This window comes from Leucoraja erinacea, chromosome 11 (genome assembly GCF_028641065.1).
Source record: "Leucoraja erinacea ecotype New England chromosome 11, Leri_hhj_1, whole genome shotgun sequence".
NCBI classification, from domain to species: Eukaryota; Metazoa; Chordata; class Chondrichthyes; order Rajiformes; family Rajidae; genus Leucoraja; species Leucoraja erinaceus.
The window spans coordinates 35,510,230-35,532,807 of NC_073387.1; the positions used below are offsets into that span (position 1 = coordinate 35,510,230).

The 22,578-nt window shown below is 39.8% G+C and overlaps 1 protein-coding gene across 3 annotated transcripts in view; it reads right to left on the minus strand.

Annotated features, from left to right (window-relative positions):
- htr4 (5-hydroxytryptamine receptor 4) overlaps positions 1 to 22,578 on the minus strand; it is a 142,757-nt gene that overhangs the window by 43,404 nt on the left and 76,775 nt on the right. Inside the window, exon 7 of one of the 3 annotated variants that reach the window (XM_055643018.1) lies at positions 2,955 to 3,031. The exons of the other annotated variants lie outside the window; for them this stretch is intronic. Coding sequence (XP_055498993.1) covers positions 2,971 to 3,031 — 61 coding nt within the window. The 3' untranslated portion in view covers positions 2,955 to 2,970. The remainder of the gene's footprint in view (positions 1 to 2,954; positions 3,032 to 22,578) is intronic. 3 annotated transcript variants of the gene reach the window in all.

A 22,578-nucleotide genomic window follows, 5' to 3' on the forward strand; every position in this document is an offset into this window, starting at 1 on the left:
GGTGCAGCAGCATCTATGGAGCGAAGGAAATAGGCAACGTTTCAGGCCGAAACCCTTCTTCTTCCTTCGCTCCATAGATGCTGCTGCACCCGCTGAGCTTCTCCAGCTTTTTTGTGTACCTTCGATTCTCCAGCATCTGCAGTTCCTTTTTAAATACTTTAATTGTGTCTTGGTTTTTTCCCCTCAAAGTACAAATATATCACATTCTGTATTACGAGAGGCATATTTTCTAATGACAGTTGAAATAAAGTGCAACACAAATTATTTCTCATATTACACTTGTAAACAGGATTACCATTCATTGTCCCACCAGGTCCTCTGGCCTCAACATATTTCATTTGAACAGCCTCAAAGATCTAAAATTACAACCTTTTTACTACCATCGGACTTTGGGTGGCACAGTGACACAGCTAATACAGTTACTGCCTTGTAGCGCAAGAGTTTAGTTTAGTTTAGAGATACAGTGCAGAAACGGGCCATTCGGCCCACCAAGTCCATGCCGACTGGCCATCCTTGTGGACTAATGCTAACCTACACACACCAGGGACAATTTACAATTATATCAAGCCAATTAACCTACAAACCTGTACGTCTTTGGAGTGTGGGAGGAAACCGGAGATCCTGGAGAAAACCCATGCATTGTCATGGGGAAAACGTACAAATTATGTACAGACAAGCATCTGTGGTCAGGATCGAACCCAGGTCTCTGGCACTGTAAGGCAGCAACTCTATCGCTATGCCACCGTGCCACCTAGATTGATTCTGGAACTTGGATGCTGTCTGTATGGAGTTTGCATGTCCTCTCTTTGACAGCAAGGATTTCCTCTGAGTATTCCAGTTTTCATTTGTATTAAAAATACATGATTTGTTGGCTAGTTAGTTATTATAAAATTGCCCCCAGTGTGCATGTGAGTGGTAGAATCAGGGGAGGGGGGCATTGAGACTATGGGGCAAAAAGAAACAGGATCTATATGATTAATGTAAATAAGTGGTTGATTGATCAGCATAAACTCTGTGGTCTGAAGGACCTGCTTATATGTTGTATCTTACAATTACCTCATTGCCTGTGCTAACTTAGAAAGTACCATCTTCACAGCACAGAGGTACCATCTTCACAGCTGGGATGTTCGGCTATTACTAATGCAGGTAATCCTCATTTTACACAAGGGATGCATTTGTAAAAAAAATGTAATGTACTTTTGAAAATGTGTGAAAACTTCCTCAGCCTCAGGCTTCCTTAACCTACATCCTTAGAAGGCTTAGGAAATTCGGCATGGCCTCTACAACTCTCGCCAACTTCTACAGATGCACCATAGAAAGCATTTCTTTAGGATGCATCACGGCTTTGTTTGGGAACAGCTCCATCCAAGACTGCAAGGAATTGCAGCGAATTGTGGATGCAATCTAGACCATCACACAAACCAACCTCCCTTCTATTGACTCGATTTATACCTCACATTTTCTCGGCAAGGCTAGCAGCATAATCAAGGAAGAGTCGCACACTTGCCAGTCCCTCATCTCCCCTCTACCATCAGGCAAAGGGTACAGAAATGTGAAAACACACACCTTCAGTTCCATGGAGTTTCTTCCCAGCTGTTATCAGGCAACCATCCTACCACAACCCGAGAGCAGTGTTGAACTATCTTGCACTAAACATTATTACCTTATCATGTATATATCCACTGTAAATGACCCAATGATAAACTGTATCGTCTTTCTGCTGACTGGATAGCACGCAACAAAAGCTTTTCACTGTACCTAAGTACACGCGACAATAAACTCAACTAAAATGCATTGGGTAAAGTTTGGTATAATGTTCTCCTCAGCTCAGAGTGCCCATTCATGAATGTGAAAAGTAGCTTAGTGACTCCATGAGCCATGTACCCCTGACTCAACAGTGTTTGAGACAATTTGGAAAGTGAGTGGTCCAAAACTGACAAACATGTGTGCAGCGAAACTTGGCTGATGGACCAATTTCTGTGAGATTAGATAAGCATTTGTCATGTAGACACATGTGGAGACTTTTGTTTCTGTGCTTGCATTTCCATGTGACAATGCAATAACAGACCCATTTGAATGGATATAATATTAAGATAACATCTGCAGTGTGTGCATACATGAAATTAGCAATACAAAATGTATTCTATGCACTTGGTATCAGAACTCTATCAGAGATTAATGAGGTGAGTGAAACTTGTATCCCACTAGAATTTGTTCAACTGGTGACTTTCATAAAACACTCGATGATTTCTTTAGATATTTCTTTAGATCACTTGCTCCATCATCATTTGCCTGCCAGATGCAGCATGCTCTCTCTCTCTCTCTCTAACCCTCAGGTCACGTAGAATTTACACTATTCCAAGAACGCTGCCTTCTAATGTGCTTCTAGTGGATGCACCTCCAAGCAAACATCTTTAGTAGGCGGAAATGCTCGGTAGTACTCAGCAGCTATTTTTCTTCTGAAAGAACGCAGCAGGTCAGTTAACAACAAAACTGCAGAATTTAATTGCTGTGCTGAAAAGAATTTCCTGGCTCACCACTGACAATGAGTTGTTGATGACATACTGCGGCTACTTTGAGAATGTGGTATAAATGAACAGTAAATCACAGAGTACAAAATTAACATCCATCTGGCATGCCACCAATGAATAAAACTTCACCCCCAAATTCTAGGATTAAATAATCAGTTCTAATTTGTTTATATGTTAAACTAAATATATAACAATGATTACAGTAATCCCATTTTCTGTTTAAATTACTTTGAAAATAAAATGTAAATGCTAGGTGGGGAATATCCCTTTCAACTGATATTTCTGTCGGTCAAATTGGTTTTAATACAAGATTTCAGTGAGAGAGCAAGCTGCACGTACACAGGTGAATATTTCATTTCAGACTGTTTACACCTGGATGAAACTATCAATTAATGAAAGAGATAAAAAGCCGGCATCACTTACGGTCATTTTTCTAGATCTATACGGGTTGAGGGCTATTACAGAAAAATAGCAGCAGTTTGGAGACAGCTGAGCAACCACTTTAAAGTTCAAGCAGAAAAGGTTGAAGAGGAACATAGATAAAGAGAGAGAAAGGAAAAGAGGGTTAATATGCAAAGAATATCAACGTGAAAAACTACAATGAAAGTAATTAACACACATATATAAGAAATGTATTCTTTGATTTGATATGCTTCAAATCGAAAGCAGACACAAACCAATGTTTTTATATATAAAATCTGAGTATTAGCACTTGATTTTATTGCAAACATTATTTTATCTTTTCTCATTGCCATTGATTAAGACTGTACTTCCTGGGTATAATTCCTTGTTCCAACAGTTACTACAATCATCTGTTTGGCTGTTGTAAATGTTAAGGTCCACCAGATCCTATCCACATCTTTCACAATTTTCCACCAGCAATCAGCTAACTTGGTGAAGATGAGGATTCAAGTTGGGATATTTTTTACTCCAATGGCTTTATGACTCTTTGAAGAAACTCTTTGCCATGATTGATATGAACTGCCACTTTACAAAATGAAGAATAAAAGCATTTTGGTAAATCTTTTACTCGCACTTCTTTCCTCTGAGGCATAGATTTAGCAAAAGAAACGGACAACATTCAACTGACACAGAAAATGCCAATGGATTAATTAAAGAGATACCTGCAATTATTTATCATAATTAGTTTGTTAATGTGTGCACATCCACTGTATGTTCAATGTTGTTAAGCCATTAAATTTGCAAATTTAGCAAATAAGATGAAGACTTGAGGAAGAAGATGTATCCTCTAATTTGTTTAAATACAGTGTATTGTTTTACCATCACCTTAGAAGTAACCATCTTGTTACTTTTTAATTTTTTACTTCTACTCCATATTTTTGGAGTAACCATTTTCACAGATTAATTGTGTTTTTGGAGGAGAAAACAAATATTGCAGCATATTTTGCAGGTAAAAGTGTTTCTCAACTTCACTCTTGAAAAGCCTGGCTATAATTTTAATGCCAGTCCTGGTTTCCTGAAACTGTAGAAATAATGTCTCTATTAAATTTACTAGTTCCCTTTAATATTGCTGGATCTTCAATTAAATCAAAACATTACTTTGGAATTAGAGGACATAAAAAGCTATTAACTATATAACCATATAACCATATAACAATTACAGCACGGAAACAGGCCATCTCGGCCCTACAAGTCCGTGCCTAACAAATTTTTTTTCCCCTTAGTCCCACCTGCCTGCACTCATACCATAACCCTCCATTCCCTTCTCATCCATATGCCTATCCAACTTATTTTTAAATGATACCAATGAACCCGCCTCCACCACTTCCACTGGAAGCTCATTCCACACCGCTACCACTCTCTGAGTAAAGAAGTTCCCCCTCATATTACCCCTAAACTTCTGTCCCTTAATTCTGAAGTCATGTCCTCTTGTTTGAATCTTCCCTATTCTCAAAGGGAAAAGCTTGTCCACATCAACTCTGTCTATCCCTCTCATCATTTTAAAGACCTCTATCAAGTCCCCACTTAACCTTCTGCGCTCCAGAGAATAAAGACCTAACTTATTCAACCTATCTCTGTAACTTAGTTGTTGAAACCCAGGCAACATTCTAGTAAATCTCCTCTGTACTCTCTCTATTTTGTTGACATCCTTCCTATAATTGGGCGACCAAAATTGTACACCATCCTCCAGATTTGGTCTCACCAATGCCTTGTACAATTTTAACATTACATCCCAGCTTCTATACTCAATGCTCTGATTTATAAAGGCTGGCATACCAAAAGCTTTCTTTACCACCCTATCTATATAAGATTCCACCTTCAAGGAACTATGCACGGTTATACCCAGATCCCTCTGTTCAACTGTATTCTTCAATTCCCTACCATTTACCATGTACGTCCTATTTTGATTTGTCCTGCCAAGGTGTAGCACCTCACATTTATCAGCATTAAATTCCATCTGCCATCTTTCAGCCCATTTTTCCAAATGGCCTAAATCACTCTGTAGACTTTGGAAATCCTCTTCATTATCCACAACACCCCCTATCTTGGTATCATCTGCATACTTACTAATCCAATTTACCACACCTTCATCCAGATCATTGATGTACATGACAAACAACAAAGGACCCAAGACAGATCCCTGAGACACCCCACTAGTCACCTGCCTCCAACCCGATACACAGCCATCCACCATTACCCTCTGGCTTCTCCCATTCAGCCACTGTTGAATCCATCTTGCTATTCCTGCATTTATACCCACAGTTGAACCTTCTTAACCAACCTTCCATGAGGAACCTTGTCAAAGGCCTTACTAAAGTCCATATAGACAACATCCACTGCTTTACCCTCGTCAATTTCCCTAGTAACCTCTTCAAAAAATTCAAGAATATTAGTCAAACATGACCTTCCAGGCACAAATCCATGTTGACTGTTCCTAATCAGACCCTGGTTATCTAGATGCTTTTAATCTCTCCTTGCAAGCTAGCAAGTATAATTCTGGTAAACCTCTGCTGAACTCCCTCAATTGAAATGCTCCAGATGTATCTTACAAAGCATTTTATAAAGCTCTAACATTTCACTGCTCCTGATATAAAGGCCCATATTTCTGCACCAGTGCATGGCATAGCAATGACCCGATAATTGTCTCTTAAAACCTGTACATTTTTATTATTGTCACTCAGTAGAAATTGTATAATTTCCTCTTTAGCTATCTTACATGTAGATGTGGCATTTTACTCTATCGAATAAACCGCTTGAATGGTTATGGATGGTGCCAATTCAGATCCTTTCATTCTACTAATACAAGTGGTTTCCCATCATCATTACTTTCTGTTGTGCAGCCAAATTCCTTTCCCGGTCATTAAACTGCCTTCAGCAACATGTAGTTCAACTTTGCCACAGTGTTTTTTTTAACAAACCTCATCAAATGTTCTGAAGTCCATATAAATAATATCCATTGTTGTGCTACATTAGTTATCTCTTTAAATATAAAATCAATTGGATGGATCAGAAAGACTGTAATCTTTACAAATCCTTGTTGTGTCTATTTCTGATTTTGTTTTTAAAGGAACAACTTCTGAATTCACAATTAAAAAAAACTATGCAATGGAAACCATCTGGTCCTGGGGATTCATCACTTGTTTTCTTTACCAATATTTACCCACCTTAGTTTTGACAAGTCACTGCCCCTAAATTAATAGTTTCCTCTGGATATTCATAATGTTATCTTTATTTTCTTAATATAAATATTTACAGTAATTATTAAGCAGGTCTGCAATTTTTCATTTACAATATCATCATTATTCATCTATAAGGGACTTGGTCTGCTCATGACTACTGCCTTTTACCTTAAAATGTATTTTTTTCATCAGCTATAAGAAATTCATGCTTCTTGGCTTCTACCCTGGAATCTTGTATGTCTCAATAAGATAACATCACAAGTTTCTAATCTCGAAGGTATATAAGTCAATCGTACTCAATCACTTCCCGCCGGACATAGCCTTCATTCAGAGGAGGCAATATTCCTAATTTGCCCTGCTTCAATATCAAGCCAACTTTATCCTTAACACCAAAATTGTGATCTAATCAAAGCCTTAAAAATTGCAGCTCGACTCTTTTAATTTTGCACTTAAACCTTTCATACAATATACATATCATGTGGGAAAATGTTATTTACAGATATTCTTCAAGTAAATATATTTCAATGGCTGATATAAGAAACTACATATGCTGATTTACACTAAAAAATAAGACACAACGTGCTGGAGTAACTTAAACTGATGAAGATATACTGCCTGACTACAACACTTGTGTTTTTTTTTGTTTCAATAGCTTTCAGGGTTTGTAGGAACTTTTGTAATGCACAAATTACACAACGCCTATGAAGCGAGAGTCTCAAGTGCTCGGCATGTGAACTGAAGATGAACAGATCTGCTTCATTACTCAACGTCTGGATTGGGTAGATTAATAGAGTAGTTGAAAGTCAGCCCAGATCATCACAGAAGGAGGCCATCTATCCCTTTGTGTCTGCATTAACTCTTTCAAAGGCCAAGCCAGTTACTTCCAAGTCCATATAAGTGTAATCCCTCAACTCTGTAAACATTCACCTTTCTTGCACCAGCTCTATGGCTTTTACACTCAATTTTGGATTAGTTTATTGTCATATATACCAGCGTGCAATGAAATTCCTTGCTTGTATGAAGCTCAGAGTAAACGTTAGGCATGAAATTTATAATTACAACACTAAATACATCAATGAATGCAAAGTAAAAGAATAGTGCAAAGTTTGTAGTGCAATCTGAGGTCAGGCAAAAAAAAAATTGCACCCCTGCCTTCTTCACCTCTTGCCTTGGTTACTATCCCTTTATCCTATACATTCCCATCATCCAATATATTCTCTTTATCCTGTATCTGTACATGTGGATGGCTTGATTGAAATCATGTTTAGTCTTTCCATTGACTGGAAACAGAAAAGTTTCCCACTGTACCTCGGTACACATGACAATAGTGAAATAAACAAAACTAAATCTGCATTATTCTCTCTCCCACCTCAACTCTTCAGTCGCTTAACCCCTCCTCAACTGAATTCATCAATCACTTACGAACTGTTGCCCTACATCTGCCCCTCATCTCTTTCTACCAGCGATCTCCCCCTCAACTCCATCAGTCTGACAAAAGATCCCAGTCCAAAATATCATGTCCATTTCCTTCCACAGGCACTGTCTGAGCACTTGAGTTCCTCCAGCAATTCGTTTTTTTCTTAAGATTCCAATATCATTAGTGCCATATATAACTAAATACTATCACCATCACGAGGAACAAAATTAGGGAAATAAATGGATGGTGATGGTATTTAGTTTCCCTCCAGAGTCATTCAGCATTAATGAGATGTTTGAAACACTTCCGACTGCAAATGCATTAGCAGAATGTCCTCCTTGCACCCCATTAAAAAAAATCACCAACCTCTTTCTAGAATCCTTGAGAGAAATGGCATGGAAACAGGCCCTTCAGCTCATTGACAATGACCATTAACTGCCCATGTACACTAATCCAGTACAAACTCAATGTTTTTAAAATACTCCACACATTTTCATCAACTCCCCCAGATATTACCTCTCTCCTACATACCAAAGGGAATTTATAATAGTCAATTAGCCTACTAACCCACATGTCTTTGCGATGTGGGAGGAAACAGGACCACTTGAAGGAAACACTTGTGGTCACATGGAGAGCCTGCCATATCCACACAGAGTTTTCAAGGTCAGGATTAAATCCGGGTCTCTAGCGGGGTGAGGCATCGGATCTACTAGCTGCGCCACTGTGCCACACAGTGCACCTATTTATGTGGACCATTCTCTTTTTTATATTCTTAATAAGTCTGAGCCCACTGCTGTACACTCTTCTCACTTATGACTGTTCGGCCAAACACCTGAAAAGTAATATTGTGAAATTTGCAGATGACACGGCCGTGGTGGGATTAATCTCCCACAATGACGAGTCGGGCTACAGACAGGAGGTGGGAGAACTTGAAGTCTGGTGTAAAGCAAACAGCCTCTACATCAAAGGTACACAAAAATGCTGGAGAAACTCAGCGGGTGCAGCAGTATCTATGGAGCGAAGGAAATAGGTGACGTTTCGGGCCGAAACCCTCCTTCATACTGATGTTTGATGCAGCCTCTACATCAACATAGGGATGACAAAGGAGGTGATTGTGGACTTCAGAGAAGGAGGCTACACCCCCTCTCCCCTCTACTTCGGAGGAGAAGCTGTGGAGATGGTGTCCAGTTTTAAATATCTGGGGGTGCACATTTCCAACGACCTCACCTGGACCTGCAACATGGCTAGCATCATTAAAAAAGCCCACCAACGCCTTTACTTCTTGAGGAAGCTGAAGCGTGCTGGCCTCAGCACCCCAGTCCTGACATCATTTTACAGGTGTGTGGTGGAGAGCATCCTCACATCGTGGATCACAGTGTGGTATGGAAACTGCTCTGCTGCTGACAGGAAGGCGTTGTAGAGGGTGGTCAAATCTGCCCCCAAAAAATCACAAATAACTGCCTCCCTGCCATTGAGGACATTTACATCAGCAGGTACAAGAGCAGTGCCTCAAACATCATGAAGGACCCCACCCACCCGGCAAATGGACTTTGCTCCCCTCCCCTCAGGGAGAAGGCTGCGCAGCATAAAGGCCAGGCCAATAAGGCTTAAAGCCAGCTTCTTTCCCGAGCCCGTGAGACTTTTAAACTCCCTACCTCACTGACTGAACCCTCAATACCTCAGTGAACTGTCTGCTGCTGCTATGGACATTATTATGCTGCTGTCTTTCAACCATGCTGCTTTTTTACTTTTTACTATTTATTCATAGGCTCATTATTATTTAGAATTTATTGTGGAAGGTTTTTATACAAGTTGGAATTTATTGATGTCTTTACTGCACTTTATTTATGTCTTACTGCACTATTACGCTGCTCGGACCTGAGTACACATTTTGTTCATGATTCATGTGGAGGCATGTTTTTATCGAATGACAATAAATGAACCTTGGTAACCTTGGTACCTTGGTAAGTCTATTATTGTCTGCTTTAATATTTCTCGCTAGTTTTCCCTCACTGTTTATGTTTTCTCTTCGATCCTTTTAGTCCTTTGCTAGATTCTTAATTGGTATCATTTTTCAACTCGATTACAGGAAATTGTTCAGCTCTGGTTAACCTGGTTTATCTTTTTTTCATTCCTACCTTAGAGATTTTCCACTTTATTAAGATGTTGGCTGAATTTTACTTCAATCGCCAATCAATACACTGGCTGGCGCTGTGGATTATATGATTCTTAATTTTATTTAAGGCTCTGTCAGAAAGAAAGCATAGAGCCGCATCTTATTGGAGATGTCCTCGACTATTTTCCGTTCAACTATTTTAACGATCAGATAACTGGGGCAGAAAAGCAGGAAACATGAGGCTTCACATGCAATGTGCAAACATGCTGCGGCACAGTGGTGCAGCGGTATATTTGCTGCCTTACAAGGACAGACACCCGGGTTCAATCCTGACTGCGGGTGCTTGGCTGTACGGAGTTTGTATGTTCTCCCTGTGACATGTTTTCTCTGGGATCTCCGGTTTCCTCCCACACCCCAAAGACATACAGGCTAATTGGCTTGGTATAATTGTAAATTGTTCCTAGTGTGTGTGGGATAGTGTTAGTGTGCGGGGATCGCTGGTCAGCACGGACTTGGTGGGTCAAAGGCCCTGTTTCCGCGCTGTATCTTTATTTTATTTAAAAATATATATTTTTATTAGAATCAAACATATTATAAAGTATAGTTATATATTATAGTAAAAAAAACTTTTCTTATACATCAATCATACATTATTAAAATTTTCAATTGTCGATTAATTCTGCTTCTAGTGGGGTTTTTTATATAGAGAGAAAGAGAGAAAAAAGAATTACAAATATCAAAAAAGAGAAAAGGCGGAATGAATTACTTATAATACGTCATTGGAGATAGGTTCGTAGATTATAAAGTATAACTTTTCATCTAATCCTGAGTTCAAGCTTCAGTTGGGTTTTCGTGCTGGGCCAATCTATCCCTTCAAATAGTTAATGAGCCAATATTTTAACAAAAAGTTATTGTTTGTCCATTAAGACAAGTCTAATTCTTTCTAGATGTAGGGTCTCTGACATTTCCACAATCCACATTTTAATTGTGGGGGTTATAGGGCCTTTCCAAAATTTTAATATTAATTTTTTCTCAGTTATTATACTGTAGTCGAGGAAGTTTCTTTGGCTTGTTGTGAGTGTTAAACTTTGTTCTAATATCCCAAGTATTATTAATTTTGAGTCTGGATCCAATTTAGTATTAACAACTTCAGAAATTATTTCAAAAATATCAGAAATTTTTAATTTTTGTACAATTTGCAAAAGTATGTGTTAAATTGGCCTCTAGATGCAGACATTTATCACAAATAGGAGAAATATGTGGGAAGATTCTATTTAGGTTTATTTTGGAGTAATGTAATCTGTGTAAGACTTTAAATTGTATTAAAGCATGTCTGGCATTTAATGAGCATTGATGTATATGTTGTAAACTTTCGTCCCAAATATCTTTCATTATAGGATGACCTAATTCATTGTCCCATGTGTATCTATATAGTTCCATCGGTGGTACATCGTTGTTTAAGAGGGTGTTATGTATATAAGCTATTAATTTTTCAGTGTTAAGATGCTTATTGAAACATTCATCAAGAATTTCTGGTTCCCTAGTCCTATAAACTTGTGTATTAGATTTAACATAATCTCTAATTTGTAGATATCTGAAGAAATTATTTGAGTGCAGTCTATGATTCTGTTGTAACTCTTGAAATGAAAGAAAGATGCCTTTCCTATAAAGATGTCCAATCTTTTTAATTCCATAATTTTTCCATTGTGTGAAACCTTTATCCAATATGAATGGCTTGAATAAAGGATTATTTACAATGGGAAGACATAGTGGTATATTATTCAATTTTAAAGCTTTTTTTAATTGTTTCCAAATTCGTATTTCACTATGTATTATAGGGTTTTCCTTATAGTTTTTTTTGTGCAGTTTTGTGGGAGCAAATATAATCGAACCGCGCTGTATCATTAAACTTAACTAAAACTCAAAAAAATATACTACACCTATCCATCTCATTCTGTGATACACTCTTTCTAAAAATTATATAATGTGTGATTTCTTTCTTTAAGTTAGCTGCTAGAACTGGCACTGGCCCTGTAAAAAGTCATGATTCAATGGGGTAAGTGCTACATTTTACTTCGGAGTCACGTGAGTGACTATGTGAAGAACCCATCCAGCACGCATGCGCGACATGAGCGTTCACGCAGTGCAACAGCGATGAACGGGAGTACAGGCGTTCCCGCTACAAGCTTAAAAAGGCGGACCGTCAGGTAAGTACTTACTCTGAGGTCGTAATTGGAAAACTTTGCTCTGCTTTGTGTACTCCAGATCGAGAAAAGCTGGAAAATGAGCAAAGCACGACAAGGAAAAAATACCGCCCCCGGTTCGACTCCAACAGTTCCATCAGTGGGGGGCGAGAGGCGGCACATGGACTGCACACGCTGTGGTCCACAATCATTGATACTGAGCCGAGCCCAGTCTCGCTAGCGCAGCCTGACCAACAGCAGCGGACTGGAGGCAAATCAAAATGGAAAACTAACACCAGCCACAGAGCCACAGATCCTGCTGTTTGTTAAGGACTTGTCAAAACAAGTAAAGACCTAGAGGAAGAGTCCAAAGCATTCGGCCTCATGAGGGCAGGCCCCGGAACGAGCAGACCCACACAACCCAGACGGCAGTACCCCACCGCGTCCACCAGTCGACGTCAAACTCATGGGACTGGTGAAAGCTCGGGGTCCACATACCATCCCCGAAATCCCATGGAAAATGCGCCACCCCTAACCAGCAGCACATTCAGCAGTACAACAATGGATGAAGAAACCGAAGAAAGGAACACTCCCATAACTATGGAGGTGGGTGGGTGTGGTTCCTACCAGCATATAAAAAGTGGGGGAACTGTACTAACAGGGGGGAGATTACACCTGTTCATGGAAGCATGGAAGCCTATCACGAATGATAGTTATATACTTAACAGTATTCGTGGATACAAAATAGAATTCATTCACAAAAATATGCCACCAGTTCAGCATGCACCCCAAAGGGTCTTTACGCTCTCAGTCAAAGAAAAACTAGAGGGTCAAGCCGAACTGGTGAGGTTACTTACAAAGGGTATCATTGAGAAATCCAAACATGAACCTTTGGAATTTGTCTCAAATATATTTACCAAAAACAAAAAAGATGGTGGATGTCGCATCATCATTGACTTAACCTCACTAAATACCTTTGTTAAGTGTATACATTTCAAAATGGAAACATTTGTAACTGCCAAATAACTGATTTCCAAAGGATACTTTATGGCAAGCATCGATTTAAAAAAATGCCTTCTATTCAGTACCCATTCAAAAGGATCATCGCAGATACCTGAAATTTACCTGGATGGGGCAATGGATTAACATCATCAGCCCCGAGACTATTTACCAAGATATTAAAAACAGCCTTGGCAACATTTAGAAAACAGAGACATATTGTCATAGCATATCTTGATGATATTCTAATAGTAGGCAAAACCATGGAATTGGCTAAATCAGCTGTATTAGCTACCAAACAATTGTTTGAAACCCTGGGATTTGTCTTACATCCAGATAAATCTAAGTTGACGCCATCCACAACTATGGACTATCTGGGATTCACAATTAACTCAGTCCACATGTCTGTAACATTGCCAAAAGATAAAACAGCAGAATTGGCACAGACGTGTAACAATTTAATGGTTAGCGATCGACCAACCATCCAAAAGTGCAGGCAGTAAAACGACATGCAGGTCACTTTGACCGAACCATGAAATTACCCATTGAAGCAATATCAGAGTTACAATGGTGGATAGAGAACATTTGGCATAGTTCCAGCCCTATCATCATCAATAACCCAACGTTAACTATACAAATAGATGCCAGTGCTCAAGGCTGGGGAGCAACTAATACCATATCCAGCACAGGTGGTAGATGGACTAACCTAGAATCATCTTTATTACAGACACTGGGCATAAATTATTTGGAAATGTTGGGTGCGTTTTATGGTTTAAAAGCATATTCTATGAATATGCACCACTTGCATGTTCGTTTACAGATTGATAATACCACGGTGGTGGCCTATATTAACCATATGGGCGGAATAAAATCGATATCATGTGACAATTTGGTCAACATAATCTGGCAATGGTGTGTCGATAGACATATTTGGCTATCAGCAACTTACCTACCAGGTAAGCTAAATACAGTGGCAGACACCAGGTCACGCAAATTCAATGATAACACCGAATGGATGTTAAATCCTAAAGCATTTGCTAAAATTACAAAGCAATATGGCACACCAGATATCGATCTCTTTGCATCCAGACTAAATCACCAGGTACCAATGTATGTCGCTTGGGAACCAGACCCTGAGGCAGCAGCGATAGATGCATTCGCGCTGGACTGGGGGAAACTATTTATTTTATGCCTTTCCCCACTTCTGCCTCATCAGTCGGGGACGACACAAAATACAGATGGACTCTGCTTCAGGTATTTTGATAGTACCCGACTGGTTCCCAGTGGTCCTCGACATGGTAATCGAAACTCCAATGACCTTTCCCAGTATCCCAGACCTATTAAGTCATCCATGCCATGACAAAATTAAACTACTGGGTTGCAGATTATGAAAAGACCACTGCTGGGCCTGGGATTGTCTGACAGGACCATCAACACGATGACAGCGTCTCACCGTATGTCCACCAGGAAACAATATCTATCGAGCATCAGGAAGTGGGAAAGATACTGCTCGAATACTGGGACTACATACTCATCTACAACCATAACCAATGTACTGGAGTTCCTGGCTGGCCTTCACCATAATGAAGGACTGAGCTACAGCGCCATTAATACTGCCAGAAGTGCTCTGTCAGCCTACTTAAAACAGGCACCAGGACAACAGGCCATAGGGTCTCACCCGCTGGTGATCAAACTTATGAGAAGTATATTCAACTCCAACCCCCCTAGACCTAGGTACACCCAAATCTGGGATGTCAGTGTGGTCCTGACATACCTAAGGGGATGGTCACCAGCCAGGGCTCTCACCCTGGAACAGCTAACCCTGAAAACGGTCATGCTGATGGCACTAGTCTCAGCACAAAGAGTTCCGTCCCTCCACTTACTGCGACTGGACAACATGGTTATAACACCAGACTGTGTCTCATTCACCATTCAGGAGCAGGTAAAGCAGAGCAGGCCAGGAACTTCAGGCCTAGTTATGGATTTCCGGGCATATCCACCTGACCCACGGTTATGTGTCATGACTCACTTACTCACTTACATCAACACAACAAGAGATTCCCGAGGGAGAGAGAAAGGTTTATGGGTCAGCCACAAGAAACCTCATGGTCGGGTGTCGAGCCAAACTATCTCAAGATGGCTCAAGCAGGTACTGGGAGCTGCTGGAGTATACACTCACGTATATACATCTCACTCCAACAGGGCAGCATCCACATTGGCGGCTAAAAGGATGGACGTGCCACTGGACCACATCCTGGCTACAGCGGGGTGGTCCATAGAGAAAACGTTCCAAACGTTCTACAATAAATCGCTGGCAGAACCTGTATTATTTGCAGAAAGAGTTTTAGAATCTGCAAATATATAATTTAAGCCCGGGGGGAGCATTTTTTCTTTTTGTTATTGTTTAATAAATACCATTATTGTTTTACAAACAGATTCATGGTTGATTACGATAACATACTTCCTCCCTTGAATGACTTCGGCAGCGAGTGAAGTATGAACTGTTACACGGTTTGAAATCACAGAGCTTTAAAATCTTCACGTAGTCACTCACGTGACTCCGAAGTAAAATAGTAAGATTAAACGAGAACTTACCAGTTCGAAGTTTGATCTGTAATTTATGAGGAGTTACGATGAGGAATTACGTGCCCTCCGCTCCCACCCTCAATTATAGAGATCAACTGGTGTCTTAGTTCTCCTTATCTTTACTATACTTATTTCAATTATTGTGTTTCCTGTGATTCCACACCGCTGCTTTGAAGTATGTCGCGCATGCGTGCTGGACGGGTTCTTCACGTAATCCCTCATCGTAACTCCTCAGAAAATACAGATCAAACTTCGAACTGGTAAGTTCTCATTTAATCTTACTATTTTGCTCCAATCTGTACTGTCAGCCCTGTCAATATTTAAACTCTTAGCAGATGTGCATTACATTGTTTTGTTCTCTAATAAACAGATTAATGCTGATAGGCAAGTGAAATTAATGAGAGTAGCTGAGTTCTCTGTGAAATGATTTTATTTTAATGTATCTTATATTCTGAGTAGTCCACACTATCATTATGTGAGGAGTTTGGCTTATTAATTTGAACTTAATGCCTTGGCAATAGCCTTGGATCTTTGCCATATCTCATGCTAAAATTAGGTCTTTAGTCAACGATCTAATTTATAACCTTATTAATTTAAAATCATAAAATAGCCCATTTTATTTCACATCCACAATGCATGAGGTGGAAATTCATTATGTACGTATTATACCCAATTTCTGATTATAAAATCGGTATTCAGAGAACTAATTACAGGGTCTGGTAATCTGCATGTTACATCTGCCCCTGAAGGAGATTAGTTATCTTCTGCGTGCTCACCAGTCTTGTATGCAAGTGTTTTTTAATCCCATGAACCAAGCTAATCAAGACTCAGGCTAACAAGCTCCAGAGAGTATGAGCTCAGTTTTGGCTGTTTACAAATTGCTTACAGTCCCTATAACGTTGCTGAAAATAGAACTCCTACTGTTTCCACTATATTGCTGCTGTCCCCAGGGCTGCTATAGCACCCTTCAAACCTTCCAGGACATACCTAAATTTGTTGTCAACAAGATCTACATACAGGACAACTCCAATGCAATGGCAAACAGGTATCCTCAGAGACACGGTAGACAAAAATGCTGGAGAAATACAGCGGGTGAGGCAGCATGTATGGAGCGAAGGAAATAGGCAACGTTTCGGGCCGAAACCCTTCTTCAGACTGATGTGAGGGTGGGGGAGCAGGAAGAAGAAAGGAAGAGGAGGAGCCAGTGGGCTAGAGGGAGAGCTGAGAAGGGGAGGAGACAGTAAGGACTACCTGAAATTAGAGGTCAATATTCATACCGCTGGGGTACAAACTGCCCAAGCGAAATATGAGGTGCTGCTCCTCCAATTTCCAGTGGTCCTCACTCTGACCATGGAGGAGGCCCAGGACAGAAAGGTCGGATATGGAATGGGAGGGGGAGTTGAAGTGCTGAGCCACCGGGAGATAACCGAACAGAGGTATTCGGCGAAGCGATCGCCAATCCTACGTTCACTGATATAGCCATGTATATGCAATTAATGTGGAGGAAATAACTGCAAATACTGGTTTGAATCAAAGGTAGGCACAAAATGCTGGAGTTACTCAACGAGACAGGCTGCATCTCTGGAGAGAGGAAATAGGTGATGTTCCGGGTCGAGTATGAAGAAGGGTCTCCACCTGAAACGTCACCCATTCCTTCTCTCCAGAGGTGCTGCCTGTCCTGCTGAGTTACTCCAGCATTTTGTGCCTACCTTTAATTCGAGTTGATGTTTGTTGGTGTCCGGCTAAAATATGCAATCACAGACAGACATAGGGAAAGCTATGGCACCTTGCCATTTATTTCAGGCATATCGCTAGGATCTAGTCCCACAAGAGCAATTTATTTGGCATCCTAAAGGGGAATATTCTTCTTTGAAGTTTTCAGATTTTTCATATCTTTGATCCCCCTTTCCTCTCTTGTCTCATCCAGTTCAAGTTACTTGTTATCCTTAAGTGTTGCTTTTGGTTATTTCTGAATGTTATTTTCTCCACTGGTGCCAACCTATTTCTTGCTCTAAAATCTCAAGACTATAAATATTTCCTGCTTAAACCTTTCCAACTCTTTGGTTTTAAGACTCTCCTTAAAGCCTGTCTCTTGACCAAGCTATCAGCCAACTGCACTTGCAGTTGATAATTTCTGTTTTGAGAATTATTCCTGAGAAGGCACTTACAATGTTTTTCCTGCATGTAAGGTAATATATTATTGATACTTGTCAGTTGATTAAGAGTTGGATAAATATCACTCATCTTTAAGATCAGGGGGTGTTTATGATACCAAAATATTATCATTCACACTCAAACGGCTACACATCTATGAGTTTGCAAAGTGTTATGAATGGAAATCAATTTCTATCAGATACTCAGCCATATGATTTATAAAGTCATTACACAGCAAAGGGATTTTCAGGCAGTTCCATTATGGCCCTTGTATTGCTTTGAATTATCTGAAAAAATTGTATTTCTATCAATGTTAGTTACAGTTTCATTCAAGTATAACATTTTAAGGTTGTATTTTAAGCTATATCTTAATTGAATTATAATAAATAAATTTGCAATCATAATTTCTGTATATTATATACCTTGTAATGGGCAACTTAATTAGAAATATGTAACTGGGTGACCTGATTAGGATATTCAAAATATTGACGGTAATAGGCTGTATTTGTACTGGCAAAATCCTTTCTACAAAATCCTTGATTTTATCTGACCCTTCACTTTTGCTGGAAACTAGGCAATGGAGCAGAGAGTTTGGGAGAAGGTATTAAGTAACATAAACCCAAGCTCCTCCCTTCCTGGTGTGCCCAATGTTAATCTGATGTCTTGAAGACCCGATTTACGGGGAGGTTCCAATGTGTGTTTGGAACAAGGACTGTTCAACATAACTCCCAAAAAAGCAGGCATAGCTGTGGCTCATGTGAGTGTCCACGGCTACACCTTTAACTTGAAGATAATGAGAGTAGTCAAAAGAAAAGTTGTTGAGGATGAGGACAAGGTCCGCCAGGCAGAGGAGAATGTTAGTAGAGGGAATCGGATAGGGTCTCTATTCAAGGAAGAGCTAGAGGACCTTGAGACCTTTTTAGTGGGGGTGAAGGTGTGGAGGAACTGGATATCCATGGTAAAGATGAGGCAATGACGGTCTAGAACTTGAAGTGTTGAAGGGCATGAGAGGTGTCTCGGATGTAGTTTGGAAGGGATTCAATGAGGGGTTTTTGGAGATGAGCTCTGTACGGCATGAGCAGGCAGAAACAATGAGTCTGCCAGGCCAATCTTGGGCAGGAGTTGGTATAAGCAGTGAGGGGCTGGGGAATTATAAGGTTGGAGGCTGTGGGGAGATTGCGAGAGGTGAGGAGATTGGTAGCAATGCAGTACTGGGAAATTTTATGGTTGGGTGCTCCAACCTTATATTTTAATAATGTGTCTCTTTAGTGATCACAACTCTTAGTGTATTTGAAAATAGAGTGCTCTGTCAACATTGTGGGGAAACAAAGTAAAAATATAAAGGATGATTTTTATTCAAGAGCTTGTTATGCTGTATCCTGAGCCACAGTAACATTTTAATTCCTAAATATTTCTCGATTACCACAATGAAATATTATTGATTTGATTTATTGATTAAGTATGCATGCATTCAACGAAAATAAAGTCAATAGTTACTTTTGATTAATTCTTCAGTAGGAAACACCAGTGCTGCAGTACAGGGGTTTTCTACAGTACTATTAATGTAGTTTTGTTTCTCTTGATAGGTTACTAGCATATTTTAGACTTTTGCCAACGATTTAACAATATGATATGAAATATTTAGACAATGCATTATTATTGATATGGTTCTGATTTAAGTGTTAAGATTAAATAACAATTTAAAAAAAATCTTCATTGCAGAAAGGAGTGAATTAATAATTGCAATATCTATTCATCTCAATTATTCAAATTTTCAATTGTTAATTCATTACATTGTCCATTAAATGCATTTTACTTTTCTAAAAATAGCTTTGTCATATTTATTTGCAAGTGTTAAATATCTCGGTTACTGAAATAATATGTAATTATTGTTACAGTAGGGCAATACTTAAATCTGTGCAGCTTTAAGATGTTTAAAAAAGTGGTTTTGTGGCAAATTACTGAAAGGGCAAGCTATAGATGTGTCTGAAGAAGGTGGCATTTAGGACTTAAGGAAACGCTTCTGTGAAGCTCTCATTGAATCATGCTGAAGGATTGTGAAATTAACCAAGTAGAAATCATTTTGAAAAAAAGTAACTGTGATCTCATTAAGATGTTTAAAATGATGACAATAATTACAACGTGTGAATTAATGCCAAAAACAGGTGCAGAAAGTGAATGAAAGCTTGAGAAAGAAAATTGGAAACAAAGAAAAAAAAGAAATAAATGTCTTTGACAGGTTTTATAATTTTACAATGTTACTTTCTACTGAATAAACTACTTAATGAAATAATATTACTTCACAGGTGTTTAGTAATTATTTTTTTGATCACGGAATGGTTGACTAGCAGTAATTAACGCTGTTTAAGAAGGAACTGCAGATGCTGGAAAATCGAAGGTAGACAAAAATGCTGGAGAAACTCAGCGGGTGAGGCAGCATCTATGAAGCGAAGGAAATAGGCAACGTTTCGGATCAAAACCCTTCTTCACGCTGAACGCTGAATTAGTGAGTATTCAGTTTACTTAGACTTGACTGAAAAACCTATCACTTGAGAGGGGATCTCATTGAAACATATAAGATTGTTAAGGGTTTGGACATGCTAGAGGCAGGAAACATGTTCCCGATGTTGGTGGCGTCCAGAACCAGGGGCCACAGTTTAAGAATAAAGAGTAAGCCATTTAGAACGGAGACGAGGAAACACTTTTTCTCACAGAGAGTGGTGGTGAGTCTGTGGAATTCTCTGCCTCAGAGGGCGGTGGAGGGAGGTTCTCTGGATGCTTTCAAGAGAGAGCTAGATAGGGCTCTTAAAGATAGCAGAGTCAGGGGATATGGGGAAAATGCGGGAACGGGGTACTGATTGGGGATGATCAGCCATGATCCCATTGAATGGCGGTGCTGGCTCGAAGGGCCGAATGTCCTACTCCTGTCTATTGTCTATTAATTACACCAATTATTTTGGTGTACTTGAACTTGACTAACTTGAACAAGATACCATTTTTGGCGGTGAGTTTAATTCGGCCTATCATGCAATAACATCATATTTGTTGCATTTCAACAGTAAGTAAGACAATGACATAAAATATTTGCAAAAAGCTGCAATACCTCAGCAGGTCAGACAGCGTCTCTGGAAAAATGGAATAGGTGACCCTCTGTGTTACTCCAGCTTTTTCTGTCCATCTTCAGTGTAAACCAGCATCTGCGGTTTCTTCCTACATGTAAAATATTTGCAAAACTAGCTCTGCAGCAGCTAAACTCAGATAGTAACTGGATTTTTGGTGTGAACTGTCCAAGCCTTCACTTGACATTCTTCAACAGTTTACGACTAAATGCCAGTCTGCACTATTAGCACCATCATCACTTTGACAGCTTTGGAGAATTATGGTTCCAGTTGTTTTTTATCAGCTGTCTGGATTTGAAATAATATTGCTGGCATTTTATGTGTATTGCATTGTGCATGAACATATGCTTGCCAACAGTTCTATATCAGTAATGCTGCCTCAGGTTTAAAAACAAATTAGGCTACCTTTGAGTAAAATCAATACAAATTTTGTAGTGACACAGAGTTGCTGCCTTACAGCACCAGAGACCCAGGTTCAATCCTGACAACGGATGCTGTTTGTATGGAGTTTGAACGTTCTTCCCGTGGTGTTCCTCCCTCATTCCAAAGACATGCAGAGTTGTAGGCTAATTGGCTTGGTTAAATCATAAATTGTCCATAGTGTGTAGGGTAAAACTAGTGTGTGGTGATCGCTGCTCGGCATGGGCTTGGTGGGCTGAAGGGCCTGTTTCCATCCTACAGTATATCGGGAGAGGATGGAGAGCAGGTGAGAAACATGACTGCCTTCCATCACAGTGAGGAGGAGATTCACTGTGATGGATGTCTGTGTTTGTAATTGAGTTGGTTGGGTGTTTTGTAAAATTGTTTCTTCTTGTTATATGGCTGCAGAAACCAAAGTTCCTAATGGAAAAATAAAGTTCATTGAATTGAATTGAATATCTCTAAAACTGAAACTAAATTCCATTGAATTTGAAACATTTTTCCACAGGAAGATGTTTAAATACAATCATCAGGGGAAGTTCCTGGAAGGCTTATTTGGGTTTATCTCCTGCAGTTTATATTTTTACTTTGTTTCCCCTGACTATCAATGATTTTCACCTAATCTTTTCGTTCTGACCTTGTGAGTTGTGTGGTATCATCTCCACTCATATTTTTCATTCCATTGAGGTAAAAATGCACCAGGAAACTCAGCCATGGCAAAGTGTGGTGCCCAAGATGTTCCTCAAAATAACGCAAGGAAAGTTGGTGGAGAGGGACAGAAAGCAACAGTTTGCATGAACTATGTTCCTGGTATTTTCCAACTCTTCAGGTGAAATATCCATGCAGGATGGTGGTGTGCAGAGATGTTCGTTGAATGTTGAATCCCTTTTGTGCCACTTTCATGTTATCTTGCTGTTAGTTTAATTTAGTTTAGTTTAGAGATAAGCGTGGAAACAGGCCCTTCAGCCCACTGAGTCCACGCCAACCAGCAATCCCCACACACTAACACTATCCTATACACACTAGGGACAATTTACAGTTTTACCAAGTCACTTAGCCTAGAAATCTGTACATTTTTGGGGGAAAAACTGAAGCACCTGTAGAAAATCCATGCAGGTCACGGGGAGTGTTCAAACTCAATACAGCACCCGTAGTCAGGATATAACCCAGGTCTCTGGCACCTTAATGGTCTGTCCCACTTAGGCAATTTTTCAGCGGACTGTCAAGTTGCCGGCAGTCGCCTGAAGAACCGAGAACTGGGACGGCGACTGTCAGTGGAACACACACACACACACACACACACACACACACACACACACACACACACACACACACACACACACACACACACACACACACACACACACACACACACACACACACACACACACACACACACACACACACACACA